Source organism: Pleurodeles waltl, chromosome 10 (genome assembly GCF_031143425.1).
Source record: "Pleurodeles waltl isolate 20211129_DDA chromosome 10, aPleWal1.hap1.20221129, whole genome shotgun sequence".
In the NCBI taxonomy this organism is placed as follows: Eukaryota; Metazoa; Chordata; class Amphibia; order Caudata; family Salamandridae; genus Pleurodeles; species Pleurodeles waltl.
This window is the reverse complement of record NC_090449.1, coordinates 576,931,277-576,954,037: the sequence shown is the minus strand read 5'-3', so window position 1 is coordinate 576,954,037 and position 22,761 is coordinate 576,931,277. Positions and strand designations below refer to the sequence as shown.

The 22,761-nt window shown below is 47.8% G+C and overlaps 1 protein-coding gene across 2 annotated transcripts in view; it reads right to left on the bottom strand.

Moving 5' to 3' along the window:
- Nucleotides 1–22,761, bottom strand: part of OBSCN (obscurin, cytoskeletal calmodulin and titin-interacting RhoGEF) — a 1,961,032-nt gene that overhangs the window by 995,733 nt on the left and 942,538 nt on the right. For both annotated transcript variants that reach the window (XM_069211034.1, XM_069211033.1), the window contains one exon: nt 22,433–22,651. In XM_069211034.1, the coding sequence (XP_069067135.1) occupies nt 22,433–22,651 (219 nt within the window). The remainder of the gene's footprint in view (nt 1–22,432; nt 22,652–22,761) is intronic.

Genomic DNA, 22,761 nt, shown 5'->3' with positions numbered 1-22,761 from the left:
AATCTATCTGGGGTGTTCCCCAAATTTGAAAGTACTTGTTCAGAACTTGGGGGTGAATTTCCCATTCGTGGACTTGTTGGTGGTCTCGCGAAAGGTTGTCTGCTAGTTGGTTTTGGATCCCTGGAATAAATTGTGCTATTAGGCGAATGTTGTTGTGAATCGCCCACTGCCATATTTTTTGTGTTAGGAGGCACAATTGTGTTGAGTGTGTTCCTCCTTGTTTGTTTAAGTAATACATTGTTGTCATGTTGTCTGTTTTGACAAGAATGTATTTGTGTGTTATTATGGGTTGAAAGGCTTTTAACGCTAGAAATACTGCTAACAGTTCTAGGTAATTGATATGAAATTTTGTTTGGTGTACATCCCATTGTCCTTGAATGCTGTGGTGATTGAGGTGTGCTCCCCACCCTGTCATGGAAGCATCTGTTGTTATAACGTATTGAGGCACTGGGTCCTGAAATGTCCGCCCTTTGTTTAAATTGTTGCTGTTCCACCATAGAAGCGAGAGGTATGTTTGGCGGTCTACCAACACCAGATCTTGAAGTTGACCCTGTGCCTGTGACCATTGTGATGCTAGGCACTGTTGTAAGGGTCGCATGTGTAGTCTTGCGTTTGGGACAATGGCTATGCATGATGACATCATGCCTAGAAGTTTTAGCACAAATTTTGCTTGTATCTTTTGGTTTGGAAACATAGCACTTATTACCTTGTGGAATGCTTGCACTCTTTGTGGACTTGGAGTGGCAATTCCCTTTGATGTGTTGATGGTTGCTCCTAGATATTGTTGTGTCTGACACGGTTCGAGGTGTGATTTTGTATAGTTGATGGAGAAACCCAGTTTGTGAAGGGTTTGTATGACATATGTGGTGTCGTTTGTGCACTTTTTTACTGTGTTGGTCTTGATTAGCCAATCGTCCAGGTAAGGAAACACATGTATCTGTTGTCTCCTGATATGTGCTGCTACTACTGCTAGACATTTTGTGAACACTCTTGGTGCAGTTGTTATTCCGAATGGCAACACTTTGAATTGGTAATGTATTCCTTTGAATACGAACCTTAGGTACTTTCTGTGAGAAGGGTGTATCGGTATATGAAAGTACGCATCTTTTAGGTCTAATGTGGTCATGTAATCTTGCTGTTTGAGCAGTGGAATGATGTCTTGTAGTGTGACCATGTGAAAGTGGTCCGATATGATGTAGGTATTTAGTGTCCTGAGATCTAATATTGGTCTTAATGTTTTGTCTTTTTTTGGAATTAGAAAGTACAGGGAGTAAACTCCTGTGTTTTTTTGTTGTACTGGTACTAACTCTATTGCATCCTTTTGCAGTAGTGCTTGAACTTCTAGTCCTAAAAGTTCTAAATGTTGTGGTGACATTTTGCGTGTTTTTGGAGGGATGTTTGGTGGGAATTTGTGGAATTCTATGCAATAGCCATGTTGGATTATTGCTAATACCCAATTGTCTGTTGTAATCTGCTGCCAAGATTGGTAGAATTGGCTTAGTCTTCCCCCCACTGGTGTTGAGTGAAGGGGTTGTGTGACTTGAAAGTCACTGTTTAGGTGGAGGTGTTTCTGGAGTCTGGAATCTTCCCCTACTCCTTGGGAATTGACCCCCTCTATATCCCCTGAAACCTCCCCTTTGGAATGAACCCTGATATGGTGTGGTTCTTGTTTGTTGGCTGGTGGTGTCTGTGGGTTGGCCACAAAACCCCCCTCTAAATGGAGTTTTTCTAAAAGAGCCTCTGCTCTGCGGGGAGTAGAGTGCGCCCATGGCTTTGGCCGTGTCTGTGTCCTTTTTAAGTTTTTCAATGGCTGTGTCCACTTCAGGGCCAAAAAGTTGTTTCTCGTTGAAGGGCATATTAAGGACAGCCTGCTGGATTTCAGGTTTGAAGCCTGAAGTGCGGAGCCAAGCGTGTCTCCTTATGGTGACAGCAGTGTTGACTGTTCTCGCTGCAGTATCGGCTGCGTCCAGTGAAGAGCGGATTTGATTGTTTGAGATCGTTTGTCCCTCTTCAACTATTTGCTGCGCCCTTTTTTGGTATTCCTGGGGAAGATGGTCTACGAGAAGTTGCATCTCATCCCAGTGTGCGCAGTCATATCTGGCCAGCAGCGCTTGAGAATTTGCGATGCGCCACTAGTTGGCTGCCTGTGATGCTACTCTTTTTCCTGCCGCATCAAATTTTCTGCTTTCTTTGTCCGGAGGTGGGGCGTCGCCAGATGTATGGGAATTTGCTCTCTTGCGAGCTGCCCCTACTACTACGGAGTCAGGTGGTAACTGCGAAGTAATAAACACTGGGTCTGTGGATGGTGGTTTGTATTTCTTATCCACCCTTGGGGTGATGGCTCTTGATTTTACGGGCTCTTCAAAAATTTGTTTTGCGTGCCGTAACATCCCTGGTAGCATTGGGAGACACTGATATTGGCTATGTGTAGCCGAGAGGGTGTTAAATAAAAAATCATCCTCTATAGGATCGGAATGCAGTTGGACATTGTGGAATTCTGCAGCCCTGGCCACCAGTTGCGAGTATGAGGTACTGTCCTCTGGCGGTGACGGCTTTGTGGGGTATGAATCAGGATCATTGTCCGGCACTGGGGTGTCATATAGGTCCCAAGCGTCTTGATCCTGATTATCTTGACTTATGGTAGTTTGCGCTGGTGAGTGCATTTGTGGCGGTGTTTGTGCCGGCGATGCCTGTTGTGGTGGAGAGGGCGGAGGTGTGACTTTTTTAACCACTTTGGCTTGTGGTTGTGCGTCATCCTTGAGAAGTCCGATCCTTCTTTTCCTCATTATTGGGGGAAGGGTTGATATCTTCCCTGTGTCTTGCTGGATGTACAGTCTCTTTTGTGTGTAGTCTGATTCTACACTTTGGAGCTCTTGTCCAAATCTGTGCATCTGGCCACTTATTCCTTGTTCCTCTGTGTAGGATGAAGGTGTGGAACTTTTCGGCGCCGAGAGAGAATCTTTTTTCGGCTTCGGCACCGACAGAATTTTTGTGGCTTTCGGCAGTGTGTCTCGGTGCCGATGTTTTTCGGTGCCGGCATCTTGTTTTTGCCTCTCGGAGCCGCTATCTCGGCTCCGAGGTTGCTCCATGGCGGTCCCTCGACCGGAGTCGGGTGTCTTCGCTATGGGCGTGCCCTTTTTCGGCGCCTTCGACGGGTCGCCGGTTTTATGGGTCGAGCCATGGCCTGTTGGCAGTGGCGTCCCCTGGGCTTTTGTCTTCTCGATGGTTTTAATTTTCGACGTCTTACTCACTGTTTGTTGCTGTTGTTCGACGTCGGAGTCTCCGGATTCTGATTCCGGAACCGAGAATGTTTCCTCTTCGTCGTCGAAACGTTGTTTTGTTGGCGTGGACGCCATTTGTAGACGCCTGGCTCTTCGGTCCCGGAGTGTTTTTCTGGACCGGAAGGCTCGACAGGCCTCACAGGTATCCTCCTTGTGCTCGGGGGACAAGCACAAGTTACAGACCAAGTGCTGATCTGTATAAGGATACTTACTGTGACATTTTGGGCAGAAACGAAACGGGGTCCGTTCCATCGGCTTCGATGTCGCACGCGGTCGGGCCGACCAGGCCCCGATGGGGGAATCGAAGCTACCCCAAAGTCTTCCGATGATCGGTGTCGATGTACCTAACTATCCCGATACCGAACGGAACAATACCGACGCTTTCTTCCGAGATTCTGACTAACTTTCCGAACCGAAACACGGAGCGAAAAGGAATACGTCCGAACCCGACAGCGGAAAAAAACAATCTAAGATGGAGTCGACGCCCATGCGCAATGGAGCCGAAGAGGGAGGAGTCCTTCGGTCCCGTGACCAAAAAAGACTTCTTCGAAGAAAAACAACTTGTAATACTCCGAGCCCAACACCAGGCAGCGGACTGTGTGAAACATGTGTATCTGCAGCAAGATATGCCATCGAACCAGCAATTACTTTGTGGATTTGCCAGAAGGCCTGCTCGATCACACCTGGCAGGTGTAAGATAAGCACAATGTAGGTAGTGTACCTGCTCCAGTCGCAGTCTGACGGACATCATGATGACCCTGGGTGCCATCAACGCATCTCATCAGTCCTCATCCTCCAAGGGTCTGATCCATGCTTCTCAATGGGACCTACAGGACTGGGGAGTTTCAAGGGCATTCAGTATCAAGTAGTGGCAGACCTAAGAGACCCCTCCCTTGCCCAGCGCCCCCATCACCACCTTAGCTTCCATGGGGCGAAGTCCGGCACAGGGGTGTCTTGGGTGATGTGTACCCTTAACGCATGGCGTACCAGCAAACATGTTTTAAATTGTGTGTGAGATAGGGCATAGGTTTGTTAGTGTTGCGGAAGGATGCCATGTTCATACCTGACCATACGTCTCCAACAAGGGTAATGCCTATAGCGTCCCATTTGGAAAAGCCTTCTAAGGCAACTACATCTCACAACCACATCCATGCCATAGGGAAGTATGTTGAGTGATTTCCTTCCACCAACCCATGTGCTACTGTGCAGCAGGCCATCCACTGAACACCACCACTGTAACCTCTGGAATATTCACAGAAATGGGGCTGCCATAAAGCAGTTCCATAATACAGGGCAAGACCAACAAGGTGAGTTCTAGCTAGTAGGCTGGGTCAGACCAACCTCCAGTGAGCCAGTCGTTGATGACTAGGATTTGAGATGCTAAATAGTGTTAGTACAGGTTAGACATGTCCAGTCCTCCTTCATAGGGGATGCGCTGACAAGTACTCCAAGCTAAGCATCGTCTGCTATTATGCCAGAGGAAGGCACCAGCCACAGATTCAATTTCCCTAAACAAGTGGCAGGGGATGTTGATGGGGGAGTTTAGAAAAACTAGAGGAAGCGGGGTAAAGCATCATCTTATATAATGCAATTCGTCCCATGACATCTAGAGGTAGTGATTGCCATTTCTTGAGGTTTGTTCCGTCCTTGCGGACTATTGGTGTTACGTTGAGGGATCAGGTCAGGAACGGGTGAAGAGCTACAGTAATAGCTAGATAGCCAAAGCTACGGCATCCGATCGGTATATTCAATTGCCAATCCATGGTGACTTGAGTCCTGGTCAGTGACACCAGAAATGATTTAGCTGGGTTAACAATTAGGCCAGAAGCTTCCACAAAAATCTATAGGAGGTAAAGACACCGAGGGCCGCATTCTGCGGAGTTTCATAGTTATTATAGTACATCGTCGGCATAAAATGTGATGTGGTCTTCATTGCCCATCTCCCATCTCCATCCCATGAGCAGTGGATCGGAGCAAACTAGCCTTTGCAAGAGGCTCTAAGGCCAGCACAAAAAGGAGGGGAGATAAAAGGCAGCCCTATCGGGTTGCACAGCATATGGTGAAAGCCTCCAACATCACCCGATTGATGTGATGTCTGACTGTTGGTTTGGTATAGGGTAGTTGGCCCATGCATTGAAAGCGGGCTCCCAAGCCCACCTTCAAAAGGACATGAAATAAGTAATCCCAGTCCACTGTATCAAAAGCCTTCTCAAAGTCTATCAGTAACAAAGCCAGTGGAGTTGAGAGTTAGCCGCTGGTCGAGCGCAACATATAGAAGCAGCAGGCAGTGTCTGGTACTGCGGGCAGGCATAAAGCTGCATTGGTCCAGGTGGATCAAGGTCCCAATGAATTGTCCCAGGCGATTGGCCAGGACAGTGGCATAACTTTTTATCTTCCTATCGATTATGGAGCTAGGCCTTAATTGGTGCAGGATAATGATAGGAGTTGTGTTTTTGGCATTACCACTATGGTGGCCCAGTTAAGGTCTCAAGGGAAGGCTCCAAGTTTCATACCCTCCTCATAGAGCTTTAGTAAGTGAGGGGCGAGGATATCCTCGAATTTAGCAAAAAATTCAGTCAGTAGTCATCTTGACCGGGCGTCCTGTCTGGCTTCATAGATGAGATTGCTTTTCCGATATCTTCCAGCATGATGGTTTAGTCTCATGCTCGTCACGCTGAATCTGATAAGTGAGGCATGGGTATCTTATCAATGAGGAGGGCTGCTCTTTCGGCTTCAGGTCTGAGGACGGCTGTGTAAAGCACAACATAATAATCAATGAATGTGGAGGTGATACTTAGGGAGGTGGTTTGCATAACAGCTTTCCAATCAGCCACCTCAGGTATGATCCTCCCTGTCGGGGGTTTGCAAGCGAGCCATTACAGCAACCTGTTATTTTTGTCTTCCCAGCCATAGATCCACGCTAGAGTAGAGTGCCAGATTTGTTGTGCCGCCTCTAAGGAGTGGATTTCTTCCCTCACCAAGGCCAGGGCCCCAGCGGCATCACTTTGACGATCATGGGCCAGTTGCATCTCCAAACAGAGTGTGCAGGCCTCCAGTTGGGTGATATGATCTTATTGGGTCTTCTCCTTCTGCTTTAGGAGAGACTTTGCTTGGTCTCAGACGGTAGTCCTGCATGTTGCCCATAAGATGCCTTTGGATTGGACCGTTCCAATGTTATTGTGAAAGTGTCAATCTCTTGGCAGATGTCTTATGTATAGGCCACATCTTGGAGGTGCCAAGCATTAAGTCGCCACAGAGAGTGCCTGGTGGGCCAATATTGAGAAGTAGTGGAGCATGATCCGAGATTCCTCTGGCAAGTATCTGGATCTGTGTGACTGACAGTAAATTAGTAGCTGGCATAAAGCACATGTCTATACGTGATGTATAATGTGCAGCTGAGGTATGAGCATATTGCCGGTTCCTGGGGTTCCAGGTACTCCATCCATCACGGAGATTGAGGTTGGTCACGCAGTTACGTAGAGCAGCAGATCTCTGACCCTGAGTGGTAGGGGTAGAATTAGTGGAATCCAGCACGGGTTCCAAGACAGCGTTTACATCGCCGACAATAACAGTAACACTAGGAGGAAGCTGGGTCACTATGTCGGGGAGTGTGGCTAGGAAGAAGTCATGTGCCGTGTGAGGTGCATAAACACAGAGAATGTTTATGGGTGCCTTCCAACATACCTGCAAGGGTGTGGAAACAGCCTTGGGGGTCAGCACAGGATTGATTCACCACTAGGGGAAAGGTGAGACGCAGGAGTATTGCCACCCAACGGGACCCTTGGGCAAAGCCAGCACCAGGCCTCGAAAAATCATAAAAATGTTACTAGACCTGCAGGTCGAGTAGCTTGAACAATCTACTCGACTTAACTATAAGGTAAGTGACCCGGGAATGGGTCTCAAATTCTGTGATCCTATGCAAATATTGTATTTTACAGTTGCCTTTTTCTTCATTCTCACATGAGTGCACCCTCAGACATGCAAGTGCAGCATTTCTGCTGTAAAAAAAGTAATCTTTTGTTTGATTAAATACACTAAACGTTTGCTCCACATATAACAGATCTTGCCCACATACAGAGTGCACATGAGCCATGCATGACTTGCCCCTTAGTTTACTAATAGCTTTGCAATCAGGTCAGTAGTGTTTATCAGTTTATGTTCAAACACACACTTTTTATAAGTATATTAATCAAAGCATGATGTGGTAGTGCACTGTCATTTACAGACAGAAAATTTCCAAGAAATGTTCAAAAACCTTCTGTAAGGAAATGCCTCCTTGGCATTGTTGCCCCCTGACTTTTTGCCTTTGCTGATGCTATGTTTACAATTGAAAGTGTGCTGAGGCCTGCTAACCAGGCCCCAGCACCAGTGTTCTTTCCCTAACCTGTACTTTTGTATCCACAATTGGCAGACCCTGGCATCCAGATAAGTCCCTTGTAACTGGTACTTCTAGTACCAAGGGCCCTGATGCCAAGGAAGGTCTCTAAGGGCTGCAGCATGTCTTATGCCACCCTGGAGACCTCTCACTCAGCACAGACACACTGCTTGCCCGCTTGTGTGTGCTAGTGAGAACAAAACGAGTAAGTCGACATGGCACTCCCCTCAGGGTGCCATGCCAGCCTCTCACTGCCTATGCAAGTATAGGTCAGTCACCCCTCTAGCAGGCCTTACAGCCCTAAGGCAGGGTGCACTATACCATAGGTGAGGGTACCAGTGCATGAGCATGGTACCCCTACAGTGTCTAAACACAACCTTAGACATTGTAAGTGCAGGGTAGCCATAAGAGTATATGGTCTGGGAGTTTGTCAAACACGAACTCCACAGCACCATAATGGCTACACTGAAAACTGGGAAGTTTGGTATCAAACTTCTCAGCACAATAAATGCACACTGATGCCAGTGTACATTTTATTGCAAAATACACCCCAGAGGGCACCTTAGAGGTGCCCCCTGAAACTTAACCGACTCTCTGTGTAGGCTGACTAGTTCCAGCAGCCTGCCACACTAGAGACATGTTGCTGGCCCCATGGGGAGAGTGCCTTTGTCACTCTGAGGCCGGTAACAAAGCCTGCACTGGGTGGAGATGCTAACACCTCCCCCAGACAGGAGCTGTAACACCTGGCGGTGAGCCTCAAAGGCTCACCCCTTTGTCACAGCCCAGCAGGGCACTCCAGCTTAGTGGAGTTGCCCGCCCCCTCCGGCCACGGCCCCCACTTTTGGCGGCAAGGCTGGAGGGAACAAAGAAAGCAACAAGGAGGAGTCACTGGCAAGTCAGGACAGCCCCTAAGGTGTCCTGAGCTGAGGTGACTCTAACTTTTAGAAATCCTCCATCTTGCAGATGGAGGATTCCCCCAATAGGGTTAGGATTGTGACCCCCTCCCCTTGGGAGGAGGCACAAAGAGGGTGTACCCACTCTCAGGGCTAGTAGCCATTGGCTACTAACCCCCCAGACCTAAAACACGCCCTTAAATTTAGTATTTAACGGCTACCCTGAACCCTAGAAGGGTAGATTCCTGCAACAACAAGAAGAAGGACTGCCTAGCTGAAAACCCCTGCAGAGGAAGACCAGAAGACAACAACTGCCTTGGCTCCAGAAACTCACCGGCCTGTCTCCTGCCTTCCAAAGAACTCTGCTCCAGCGACGCCTTCCAAAGGGACCAGCGACCTCTGAATCCTCTGAGGACTGCCCTGCTTCGACGACGACAAGAAACTCCCGAGGACAGCGGACCTGCTCCAAAAAGACTGCAACTTTGTTTCAAGAAGCAGCTTTAAAGAACTCTGCAACTCCCCGCAAGAAGCGTGAGACTTGCAACACTGCACCCGGCGACCCCGACTCGGCTGGTGGAGAACCAACACCTCAGGGAGGACCCCCGGACTACTCTACGACTGTGAGTACCAAAACCTGTCCCCCCTGAGCCCCCACAGCGCCGCCTGCAGAGGGAATCCCGAGGCTTCCCCTGACCGCGACTCTCTGAAACCTAAGTCCCGACGCCTGGAAAAGACCCTGCACCCGCAGCCCCCAGGACCTGAAGGACCGGACTTTCACTGCAGAAGTGACCCCCAGGAGTCCCTCTCCCTTGCCCAAGTTGAGGTTTCCCCGAGGACCCCCCCCTTGCCTGCCTGCAGCGCTGAAGAGATCCCTTGATCTCTCATTGACTTCCATTGCGAACCCGACGCTTGTTCTAACACTGCACCCGGCCGCCCCCGCGCCGCTGAGGGTGAAATTTCTGTGTGGGCTTGTGTCCCCCCCGGTGCCCTACAAAACCCCCCTGGTCTGCCCTCCGAAGACGCGGGTACTTACCTGCAAGCAGACAGGAACCGGGGCACCCCCTTCTCTCCATTATAGCCTATGCGTTTTGGCCACCACTTTGAACTCTGCACCTGACCGGCCCTGAGCTGCTGGTGTGGTAACTTTGGGGTTGCTCTGAACCCCCAACGGTGGGCTACCTTGGACCAAGAACTGAACCCTGTAAGTGTCTTACTTACCTGGTAAAACTAACAAAAACTTACCTCCCCCAGGAACTGTGAAAATTGCACTAAGTGTCCACTTTTAAAGTAGCTATTTGTGAATAACTTGAAAAGTATACATGCAATTGAAATGATTCAAAGTTCCTAATGTACTTACCTGCAATACCTTTCAAACAAGATATTACATGTTAAATTTGAACCTGTGGTTCTTAAAATAAACTAAGAAAAGATATTTTTCTATAACAAAACCTATTGGCTGGATTTGTCTCCTGAGTGTGTGTACCTCATTTATTGTCTATGTGTATGTACAACAAATGCTTAACACTACTCCTTGGATAAGCCTACTGCTCGACCACACTACCACAAAATAGAGCATTAGTATTATCTATTTTTACCACTATTTTACCTCTAAGGGGAACCCTTGGACTCTGTGCATGCTATTCCTTACTTTGAAATAGCACATACAGAGCCAACTTCCTACATTGGTGGATCAGCGGTGGGATACAAGACTTTGCATTTGCTGGACTACTCAGCCAATACCTGATCACACGACAAATTCCAAAATTGTCATTAGAAATTGATTTTTGCAATTTGAAAAGTTTTCTAAATTCTTAAAAGACCTGCTAGGGCCTTGTGTTAGATCCTGTTTAGCATTTCTTTTAGAGTTTAAAAGTTTGTAAAAGTTTGAATTAGATTCTAGAACCAGTTTTAGATTCTTAAAAAGTATTCCAACTTTTAGAAGCAAAATGTCTAGCACAGATGTGACTGTGGTGGAACTCGACACCACACCTTACCTCCATCTACAGATGAGAGAGCTAAGGTCACTCTGTAAACTAAAGAAAATAGCAATGGGCCCCAAACCTACCAAAATACAGCTCCAGGAGCTTTTGGCAGAGTTTGAAAAGGCCAACCCCTCTGGGGGTGGCAACTCAGAGGATGAAGATAGTGACTTGGAGGGAAATTCCCCCCCTCCAGTCCTACTTAGGGAGAGCAGGGCTTCTCAAGCCCTGACTCCACAAATAATAGTCAGAGATGCTGGTTCCCTCACAGGAGGGACCAACAACTCTGAAATCACTGAGGAAAACTCCAGTGAAGAGGACATCCAGTTAGCCAGGATGGCCAAAAGATTGGCTTTGGAAAGACAGATCCTAGCCATAGAGAGGGAAAGACAAGAGATGGGCCTAGGACCCATCAATGGTGGCAGCAACATAAATAGGGTCAGAGATTCTCCTGACATGTTGAAAATCCCTAAAGGGATTGTAACTAAATATGAAGATGGTGATGACATCACCAAATGGTTCACAGCTTTTGAGAGGGCTGTGTAACCAGAAAAGTGAACAGATCTCACTGGGGTGCTCTCCTTTGGGAAATGTTCACAGGAAAGTGTAGGGATAGACTCCTCACACTCTCTGGAAAAGATGCAGAATCTTATGACCTCATGAAGGGTACCCTGATTGAGGGCTTTGGATTCTCCACTGAGGAGTATAGGATTAGATTCAGGGGGGCTCAAAAATCCTCGAGCCAGACCTGGGTTGACTTTGTAGACTACTCAGTAAAAACACTAGATGGTTGGATTCAAGGCAGTGGTGTAAGTAATTATGATGGGCTGTACAATTTATTTGTGAAAGAACACCTGTTAAGTAATTGTTTCAATGATAAACTGCATCAGCATCTGGTAGACCTAGGACCAATTTCTCCCCAAGAATTGGGAAAGAAGGCAGACCATTGGGTCAAGACTAGGGTGTCCAAAACTTCCACAGGGGGTGACCAAAAGAAAGGGGTCACAAAACCTCCCCAGGGGAAAGGTGGTGAGACAGCCAAAAATAAAAATAGTAAAGAGTCTTCTACAGGCCCCCAAAAACCTGCACAGGAGGGTGGGCCCAGAGCCTCTTCACAAAACAATCCTGGGTACAAGGGTAAAAACTTTGATCCCAAAAAGGCCTGGTGTCGAAACTGTAGTCAGTCTGGACACCAAACTGGAGACAAGGCCTGTCCCAAGAAAAGTTCCACTCCAAACTCCAATCCAGGTAACACTGGAATGGCTAGTCTCCAAGTGGGATCAACAGTGTGCCCAGAGCAAATCAGGGCCCACACTGAAGCTACTCTAGTCTCTGAGGGTGGGGTGGATTTAGCCACACTAGCTGCCTGGCCGCCTAACATGCAAAAATACAGGCAGCAGCTCTTTATTAATGGGACAAGTGTAGAGGGCCTGAGGGATACAGGTGCCAGTGTCACCATGGTGACAGAGAAACTGGTTTCCCCTGGCCAATACCTGACTGGAAAAACTTATACAGTCACCAATGCTGACAATCAAACTAAAGCACATCCCATGGCAATGGTAACTTTAGAATGGGGAGGGGTCAATGGCCTGAAACAGGTGGTGGTCTCCTCAAACATCCCAGTAGACTGTCTGCTTGGAAATGACCTGGAGTCCTCAGCATGGGCTGAGGTAGAACTAAAAACCCATGCAGCCATGCTGGGTATCCCTGAACTGGTGTGTGTAAAAACAAGAGCACAATGCAAGGCACAGGGTGAAAAAGTAGAGCTGGAGTCTGGAAAAATGGCCCAGCCTACCAAGAGAAAAGGAAAGTCAGTTGGGAAACCAACTGCAACACAGTCAGAAAAAGAGAACCTCTCTTCTCAGGAAGAAGTTCTGCCCTCTGAGGGAACTGAGCCTTTGGAGCTTGAACCTTATCAGGTTGAGCTCTTAGGCCCAGGGGGACCCTCAAGGGAGGAGCTGTGTAAGGGACAAGAAATCTGTCCCTCTCTTGAAGGCCTTAGGCAGCAAGCTGCTGAAGAGTCCAAGGGCAAGAAAAATGGAACACATAGGGTCTATTGGGAAGATGGACTCCTGTACACTGAGGCCAGAGACCCCAAACCTGGTGCCACTAGGAGAGTGGTAGTGCCTCAGTCGTTCAGAGAGTTTATTCTGACCTTAGCCCATGATATTCCCCTTGCTGGGCATTTGGGACAAACCAAGACGTGGGAGAGGTTAGTCAACCACTTCTACTGGCCCAATATGTCCCAGAAGGTTAAGGAGTTTTGCCTCTCCTGCCCCACCTGTCAATCCAGTGGTAAGACAGGTGGGCACCCAAAGGCCCCCCTCATTCCACTTCCAGTGGTGGGGGTCCCCTTTGAAAGAGTGGGTGTGGACATAGTTGGTCCACTGGAACCTCCCACAGCCTCAGGAAATATGTACATCCTAGTAGTAGTGGATCATGCTACTAGGTATCCTGAAGCTATTCCCCGTAGGTCGACTACTGCCCCTGCAGTAGCCAAGGCCCTCATTGGTATCTTTACCAGAGTGGGTTTCCCTAAGGAGGTGGTGTCTGACAGAGGTACCAACTTCATGTCAGCATACCTAAAACACATGTGGAATGAGTGTGGAGTGACTTACAAATTCACTACACCATACCATCCACAAACTAATGGCTTAGTTGAGAGATTCAACAAGACATTAAAAGGCATGATCATGGGGCTCCCAGAAAAACTCAAAAGGAGATGGGATGTCCTCTTGCCATGTCTGCTTTTTGCTTACAGAGAGGTGCCACAGAAGGGAGTAGGATTCTCACCCTTTGAACTTCTGTTTGGTCACCCTGTAAGGGGACCACTTGCTCTTGTTAAAGAAGGCTGGGAGAGACCTCATCATGAGCCTAAACAAGACATAGTGGACTATGTACTTGGCCTTCGCTCTAGAATGGCAGAGTACATGGAAAAGGCAACCAAAAACCTTGAGGCCAGCCAACAGCTCCAGAAGTTTTGGTATGACCAAAAGGCTGCAATGGTTGAATTCCAACCAGGGCAGAAAGTCTGGGTTCTGGAGCCTGTGGCTCCCAGGGCACTTCAGGACAAATGGAGTGGCCCTTACCCAGTGCTAGAAAGGAAGAGTCAGGTCACCTACCTGGTGGACCTGGGCACAAGCAGGAGCCCCAAGAGGGTGATCCATGTGAACCGCCTTAAGCTCTTCCATGACAGGGCTGATGTAAATCTGTTGATGGTAACAGATGAGGATCAGGAGGCAGAGAGTGAACCTCTCCCTGATCTTCTGTCATCAGACCCAAAAGATGGCTCAGTAGATGGAGTGATCTACTCAGACACCCTCTCTGGCCAACAGCAAGCTGATTGTAGGAGAGTCCTACAACAGTTTCCTGAACTCTTCTCCCTAACCCCTGGTCAGACACACCTGTGTACCCATGATGTGGACACAGGAGACAGCATGCCTGTCAAAAACAAAATTTTTAGACAGTCTGACCATGTTAAGGAAAGCATCAAGGTGGAAGTCCACAAGATGCTGGAATTGGGAGTAATTGAGCGCTCTGACAGCCCCTGGGCTAGCCCAGTGGTCTTGGTCCCCAAACCTCACACCAAAGATGGAAAGAAAGAGATGAGGTTTTGTGTGGACTACAGAGGGCTCAACTCTGTCACCAAGACAGATGCTCATCCAATTCCTAGAGCTGATGAGCTCATAGATAAATTAGGTGCTGCCAAATTCTTAAGTACCTTTGACTTGACAGCAGGGTACTGGCAAATAAAAATGGCACCTGGAGCAAAAGAGAAAACAGCATTCTCCACACCTGATGGGCATTATCAGTTTACTGTTATGCCCTTTGGTTTAAAGAATGCCCCTGCCACCTTCCAAAGGTTGGTGAATCAAGTCCTTGCTGGTTTGGAGTCCTTTAGCACAGCTTATCTTGATGATATTGCTGTCTTTAGCTCCACCTGGCAGGATCACCTGGTCCACCTGAAGAAGGTTTTGAAGGCTCTGCAATCTGCAGGCCTCTCTATCAAGGCATCCAAATGCCAGATAGGGCAGGGAACTGTGGTTTACTTGGGCCACCTTGTAGGTGGAGGCCAAGTTCAGCCACTCCAACCCAAGATCCAGACTATTCTGGACTGGGTAGCTCCAAAAACCCAGACTCAAGTCAGGGCATTCCTTGGCTTGACTGGGTATTACAGGAGGTTTGTGAAGGGATATGGATCCATTGTGACAGCCCTCACTGAACTCACCTCCAAGAAAATGCCCAAGAAAGTGAACTGGACTGTGGAATGCCAACAGGCCTTTGACACCCTGAAACAAGCAATGTGCTCAGCACCAGTTCTAAAAGCTCCAGATTATTCTAAGCAGTTCATTGTGCAGACAGATGCCTCTGAACATGGGATAGGGGCAGTTTTGTCCCAAACAAATGATGATGGCCTTGACCAGCCTGTTGCTTTCATTAGCAGGAGGTTACTCCCCAGGGAGCAGCGTTGGAGTGCCATTGAGAGGGAGGCCTTTGCTGTGGTTTGGTCCCTGAAGAAGCTGAGACCATACCTCTTTGGGACTCACTTCCTAGTTCAAACTGACCACAGACCTCTCAAATGGCTGATGCAAATGAAAGGTGAAAATCCTAAACTGTTGAGGTGGTCCATCTCCCTACAGGGAATGGACTTTATAGTGGAACACAGACCTGGGACTGCCCATGCCAATGCAGATGGCCTTTCCAGGTTCTTCCACTTAGACAATGAAGACTCTCTTGGGAAAGGTTAGTCTCATCCTCTTTCGTTTGGGGGGGGGGTTGTGTAAGGAAATGCCTCCTTGGCATGGTTGCCCCCTGACTTTTTGCCTTTGCTGATGCTATGTTTACAATTGAAAGTGTGCTGAGGCCTGCTAACCAGGCCCCAGCACCAGTGTTCTTTCCCTAACCTGTACTTTTGTATCCACAATTGGCAGACCCTGGCATCCAGATAAGTCCCTTGTAACTGGTACTTCTAGTACCAAGGGCCCTGATGCCAAGGAAGGTCTCTAAGGGCTGCAGCATGTCTTATGCCACCCTGGAGACCTCTCACTCAGCACAGACACACTGCTTGCCCGCTTGTGTGTGCTAGTGAGAACAAAACGAGTAAGTCAACATGGCACTCCCCTCAGGGTGCCATGCCAGCCTCTCACTGCCTATGCAAGTATAGGTCAGTCACCCCTCTAGCAGGCCTTACAGCCCTAAGGCAGGGTGCACTATACCATAGGTGAGGGTACCAGTGCATGAGCATGGTACCCCTACAGTGTCTAAACACAACCTTAGACATTGTAAGTGCAGGGTAGCCATAAGAGTATATGGTCTGGGAGTTTGTCAAACACGAACTCCACAGCACCATAATGGCTACACTGAAAACTGGGAAGTTTGGTATCAAACTTCTCAGCACAATAAATGCACACTGATGCCAGTGTACATTTTATTGCAAAATACACCCCAGAGGGCACCTTAGAGGTGCCCCCTGAAACTTAACCGACTGTCTGTTTAGGCTGACTAGTTCCAGCAGCCTGCCACACTAGAGACATGTTGCTGGCCCCATGGGGAGAGTGCCTTTGTCACTCTGAGGCCAGTAACAAAGCCTGCACTGGGTGGAGATGCTAACACCTCCCCCAGGCAGGAGCTGTAACACCTGGCGGTGAGCCTCAAAGGCTCACCCCTTTGTCACAGCCCAGCAGGGCACTCCAGCTTAGTGGAGTTGCCCGCCCCCTCCGGCCACGGCCCCCACTTTTGGCGGCAAGGCTGGAGGGAACAAAGAAAGCAACAAGGAGGAGTCACTGGCCAGTCAGGACAGCCCCTAAGGTGTCCTGAGCTGAGGTGACTCTAACTTTTAGAAATCCTCCATCTTGCAGATGGAGGATTCCCCCAATAGGGTTAGGATTGTGACCCCCTCCCCTTGGGAGGAGGCACAAAGAGGGTGTACCCACTCTCAGGGCTAGTAGCCATTGGCTACTAACCCCCCAGACCTAAAACACGCCCTTAAATTTAGTATTTAAGGGCTACCCTGAACCCTAGAAGGGTAGATTCCTGCAACAACAAGAAGAAGGACTGCCTAGCTGAAAACCCCTGCAGAGGAAGACCAGAAGACAACAACTGCCTTGGCTCCAGAAACTCACCGGCCTGTCTCCTGCCTTCCAAAGAACTCTGCTCCAGCGACGCCTTCCAAAGGGACCAGCGACCTCTGAATCCTCTAAGGACTGCCCTGCTTCCACGACGACAAGAAACTCCTGAGGACAGCGGACCTGCTCCAAAAAGACTGCAACTTTGTTTCAAGAAGCAGCTTTAAAGAACTCTGCAACTCCCCGCAAGAAGCGTGAGACTTGCAACACTGCACCCGGCGACCCCGACTCGGCTGGTGGAGAACCAACACCTCAGGGAGGACCCCCGGACTACTCTACGACTGTGAGTACCAAAACCTGTCCCCCCTGAGCCCCCACAGCGCCGCCTGCAGAGGGAATCCCGAGGCTTCCCCTGACCGCGACTCTCTGAAACCTAAGTCCCGACGCCTGGAAAAGACCCTGCACCCGCAGCCCCCAGGACCTGAAGGACCGGACTTTCACTGCAGAAGTGACCCCCAGGAGTCCCTCTCCCTTGCCCAAGTGGAGGTTTCCCCGAGGAAGCCCCCCCTTGCCTGCCTGCAGCGCTGAAGAGATCCCTTGATCTCTCATTGACTTCCATTGCGAACCCGACGCTTGTTCTAACACTGCACCCGGCCGCCCCCGCGCCGCTGAGGGTGAAATTTCTGTGTGGGCTTGTGTCCCCCCCGGTGCCCTACAAAACCCCCCTGGTCTGCCCTCCGAAGACACGGGTACTTACCTGCAAGCAGACCGGAACCGGGGCACCCCCTTCTCTCCATTATAGCCTATGCGTTTTGGCCACCACTTTGAACTCTGCACCTGACCGGCCCTGAGCTGCTGGTGTGGTAACTTTGGGGTTGCTCTGAACCCCCAACGGTGGGCTACCTTGGACCAAGAACTGAACCCTGTAAGTGTCTTACTTACCTGGTAAAACTAACAAAAACTTACCTCCCCCAGGAACTGTGAAAATTGCACTAAGTGTCCACTTTTAAAGTAGCTATTTGTGAATAACTTGAAAAGTATACATGCAATTGAAATGATTCAAAGTTCCTAATGTACTTACCTGCAATACCTTTCAAACAAGATATTACATGTTAAATTTGAACCTGTGGTTCTTAAAATAAACTAAGAAAAGATATTTTTCTATAACAAAACCTATTGGCTGGATTTGTCTCCTGAGTGTGTGTACCTCATTTATTGTCTATGTGTATGTACAACAAATGCTTAACACTACTCCTTGGATAAGCCTACTGCTCGACCACACTACCACAAAATAGAGCATTAGTATTATCTATTTTTACCACTATTTTACCTCTAAGGGGAACCCTTGGACTCTGTGCATGCTATTCCTTACTTTGAAATAGCACATACAGAGCCAACTTCCTACACCTTCCCACTGACTTGCAGGTTTACTGATAAAACCATATAGTGTATTAACAATAATCTCTGAAAATTAGGTTTCAGAAAAGATATTTATCATTTGCACATTACCAAGTAAAGTGTTCGGACTTTTTTTCATCCTATTAAAATATGTTTTTCATCACCTTTGACACCTACTGAAATATATTTTTAAATGTTTGTTAAGTTGACCTAGTTATATAAATGTTGTGTGTTAGGAAAGACCTGATACCCACAGCCTTCCATTCCACACAGGTCAGACAGTTCATCTCATAAAATCCTGGAACTCTGCAGTCACAAGGAAAAGTATTTGCATTGCAAGAAGACAAACTGACTTTTGACGTCAGTCTCAGATCACCGAGCAAATGTGGCAAGAATAAGATTTAAAGGCATCTTAAATGCTAATTCTGCTTCTGTCTAAACAGAACACCTATTCTTTGTCCACTCACCAGAAGGGGCAAGTAGGTTCTAAAAATAGCTCGACCTCATGTGGTCTAGTAGATTTTTCGAGCCCTGAGCATGACATACTTGAGCAAAACCATAGCGAGCAATGAAGGGACAAGACTTTCCCAGGAGATGGGTCTTCCAGTAAGATGGAAGGGAGGAGCCGCTGAGCATAGCGTTAATACAGCGTTTAATCCACTCCAATAGGGTGTTTACATTGCATGACATTACGGTATACAGGGCAATGGGAGATGTAGTGAGATTAGACGCGATCGGATTGGAGTTCAGTTAGTGACTTTAAAAAGCCTAAATATCAGGTATCTAAAAGCAAAGGTCTGTGTGGGCACGGGGCTCTCGCAGGATACAGTCCTGGTCTTTAAAGTTTAATAGACATGTGATCATAGGTCTCGTCGATGCCCCTGGAGGGGGCTTGGGTGAAAGTGCCCAGGGGGCACATTCCACAGCGAACCATGGGGACAGTTTGTCACTCGGTATCCAAGATTTAACCCATTCCTCAAGGAATTTCCCAAAAAGATTGAGTTCGGCACCTTCTGGAAAGCCAATGAAGCACAAAATGTTATGTCTTGAACGATTCTCTGCATCCTCCGCTTATTGCTGGAGGTCATGTCCGCAGATGAGCACATAGTTCACTTTGGTCTGAAGATCAGCAACTTCGTCCTCCACTGTGGGCATTCTCCCCTCTGCCTCCGTGATGCGGCTCGTGACGTTTTTGAGGTCTTGACAGAGGAGAGCCACATCCACCCGTACCTCCCTGATCTTGGTCTCCACTGCCAACTGAGAATGCTGGATAGCTTGCAAGATCTTATCTATTTCTCCCCGGTATAGCCAGGGGTTTCCATGGCATCACCCCCTGGTATTCCTGTCAGAGTCCTAAACCTGTCAATGCAAGACTGAGAGGGGTGGGATTCTACTGTTTTTGTCTTTCCCCATGTTGGTTGTGGATTGTGTCAAGGTTGTGTGTGCACGCCCAACCAGCTTGCTACAACTTGTAGGCGCACGAGCAGCTGGGCACCTATGCATTCACAGCCGTCCAATAGCGCTTACGGGTGTCGTTCTAGGCCTCAGTGGGGATCAGGCGAGGGAGGGAGACAGAAGTTGCACGAAAGAGCATTTAGGAGGGACAAGAAGGGAATAGTTGAGAAAACAAGGAGATGGGCTCCTCAGGGCCAACAGGCCTACACGGGGACTGCAGGAGCCAACTGGGAGTGGTGGGTATGTATGACCCGACAGGGCCACAGGTGTCCCAATATCGCCCCTTTGTGTCCATGCAGGAGCAACTCTTAAAAGGCCAAAAAGGTGGACAGGGTCCCAAGGCAGAGATCGTGAGAGTTGAGGATTCTAAAGGTGACCCTTATGCGTTACAATTTCGCACCCACCCAGGAAGCAATGTCAATGAGGTTGCACCGGGCCTGTTATGGGTGCCTGGTATAGTGGGGGAGATCTAACAGTCAGCAGAGTGGGCAGAACAGCAAATGTTTCAGCGTAGATCCATGGATGACCCTCGCATTCTACCCCACCACTGTCTTTCACTTTGGTACTGGAGGGGAAGAGGGAAGCAGCAGCCACATCCAAACAGACCCCAGGATCGCAGGTGGGGTTCAGAGGCAAGCCTTCGAATGGAGAATGGGAGCCCTGTGCCAGGAGAGAGACTCCATTAAATTCCAGCAGGCCAGCGGTAACACCAGTGCTGGGTCGATCCCCACCCACACTCCACAACACTCGGGGTCACCACGTAAGGACTATGTACAGGCATGCCAGAAAAGTCACCAACGCACCAGCAGGCGAACTGCTGATCCAGCACCGGTTTGGGGGGGGAGGCTTGTCGCAGCACACACTCCGCAGCCCAGTTGTCTTCATGGCCCCAGTAGGCACACTGCCACTATGAGAGGATGAGGGGCTACACCTCAGAAAGGCATGCTTTCAGGCAGGTCACTCACCTCAGAAACAGCAAGCATCTGGATCAGGCAAGTTGGGGTAGGTGACAGCTGGGGTCCAGTTCTGTTTTGTTTTGTCCCGAGAATCAGAGCCTCAGCGGTCAAGAGCATCCACCATTTTCAGCTGGTCCATGCAATCAACTTTCCAAATTCTTCCTCCCCTGCAGCGGGGCTAATAAAGATGCCTCTGCTGGTATGGCGCTGCTAACAGGGCATTTAAGAGGCATGGAGGACTGGTGCACGGACCGTGACGAGGATGGCAGCAGATGGCGGAGGTGTCTAGAGCACACTTGTGTGTGACTTCCAGCTTGACGCCTCAAGCCACGCCCCCCCACTTTGGACACTGTTTGTTATTATATTTGAAGGTCTTCATTCAGATGTGCGATGGAATAATCTTAGGGGTCTCAACTCAAGTTCAATAACACAAAGAATTAGACACTAATTGGGATTTTTCATTTTTTGTGAATTCACCATCACATTTACTTTTATTGCCCACAAAGTACCAGAACACAGGACACAAAGAATTGAAATCTAACTATTTGTCCAGGGATTCTAGGCTAACTATGTCAGGGTCATAACAAGTTTCAGTTTATTTCCAGTGAAATACCTTCTTCTGCTTGGCAGTTCTACTAAACTTTAAATTAGACTGCCCAAACTGCATACAGTAGAAGGCAGTCAACATACCAAATGTGATATCTATAAAGCCTGATGACACCAAATGGGCAAATACCTCCTCATTTGGGAAGTTGCACCTTGAAAGAATTAGCACCAAGGGTGTAATCAAAGACAGAGCAAGCAGAATGTCTCCAGTAGCTTGAGCCCTGATTACAACGCTGGTGCTAATTCAGTTTCAGGTTTGAACTGTCCAGTTGGATGATATGCGTTATTTGCTCAAGTACTATTTTGCCAAGTGCAAATTGCCTACCAGTGTTATTTGCCCAAAGGTTTTTGGCAGATACAAACTAAAGGCTGGAACACACATGGGCATATTTTTGGGTACCAGGCCCAAACAATGCTTTTAAATAAAATCACTGGACATTCTGAGCACGTTAGTAAAGTCTACCAATCTCCATCTGATTTGCATTCTGCCTTCTAATCTGGAGTGGAGGACTGACAGATAATGTGTTGTTCAAGCCTTTAGTTTGTAAATTCCCTCCTGCTCTAGAAATAATTTCTTCCTTTACATGCTGACATTGGGAAGCATTACAGACTTTCATGTTCTCTTGAGTGTTCTGCACGTTTATATATTATATTGCCATCCAGCTATTCTCTGATGCGCCAAGGGTGACTTTGTTTGCACTATGTGTTTTGGAACAAATCAAACTAAGGGCAGACAACTCCAAACTTAAGGTGCTGACAAGAATCAATATAAACATCTAGAACTATAGACACTATTGTAAAACATTCACTTAAGTGATCCCTAAATAGAAGTGAGACTTTCATTTGGCAAAGGTATTGACCCTGCTTTGAATACATAAAAGGGAGAAGAGTGGACATAATATTACATTTCCTCTGGTAATTTTTAAGGTCTAACTGCTGGTATTTATAAGGCAAAAACTCCAATAGATGCAGAAACAGATGAGTAGGCACTTGTTTTGCATTTAGTTCCCTATTTTCCAAGAGCTAACTCTGATTATGCGTTACTTACCACATTGTTTAAATATTTCACACCCTGAGGTATTGCTATTCAATAGGAGCAGTAAACATGTCAGCCAAATCTGACAGATTCATAATCAGGTTTTATGGCTGTAGTACACACATTTCTCAAGGCCAAAGGAGACCAATGCAGATATCAAAGTCAGGTGATAGGATTAAAATGAAAGTCTGGGCTCTTATTCTCAAGAAGTCAGATTCTGCATGATGGCCACACAGAAGTATAGCTATGCCTTTTAACTAGTCTGACCAAGAGGGCATTAAGCATGAGTCAGTAATTACATAACCATACAATAGAGGTTTGATGCACATATGTGGAACATTATCTCAGCAAAGTAGCTGATAAGGTCACAAAAGAAATAGGAAAATACCTTCCATAACTTCTAGAGATGCAGAACAGATAGACTGCCCAACTTTATTGGTTGCAATACACGTGTAAGTTCCAGCATATTCCTTGCCGACATCTAGCAGGATCAAACTGTGATGCAGGTTGGAGCTGACAACCTTGTACCCAGGTGTATCCAGCTTTATCCAAAGGACATCTTCTGGCGATTCTTCTTTCAGCCATGTGACTGTTGGTGATGGAGATCCTGGGAATAAGGGAGCACGGTTAAAAACTTCCAACCCAGTTCTGTCAACATAGTTGATTTTGCAACAGAAGATGCTTTTTCAATTTTTTTCTTCACAGTGTAGCAAGGAA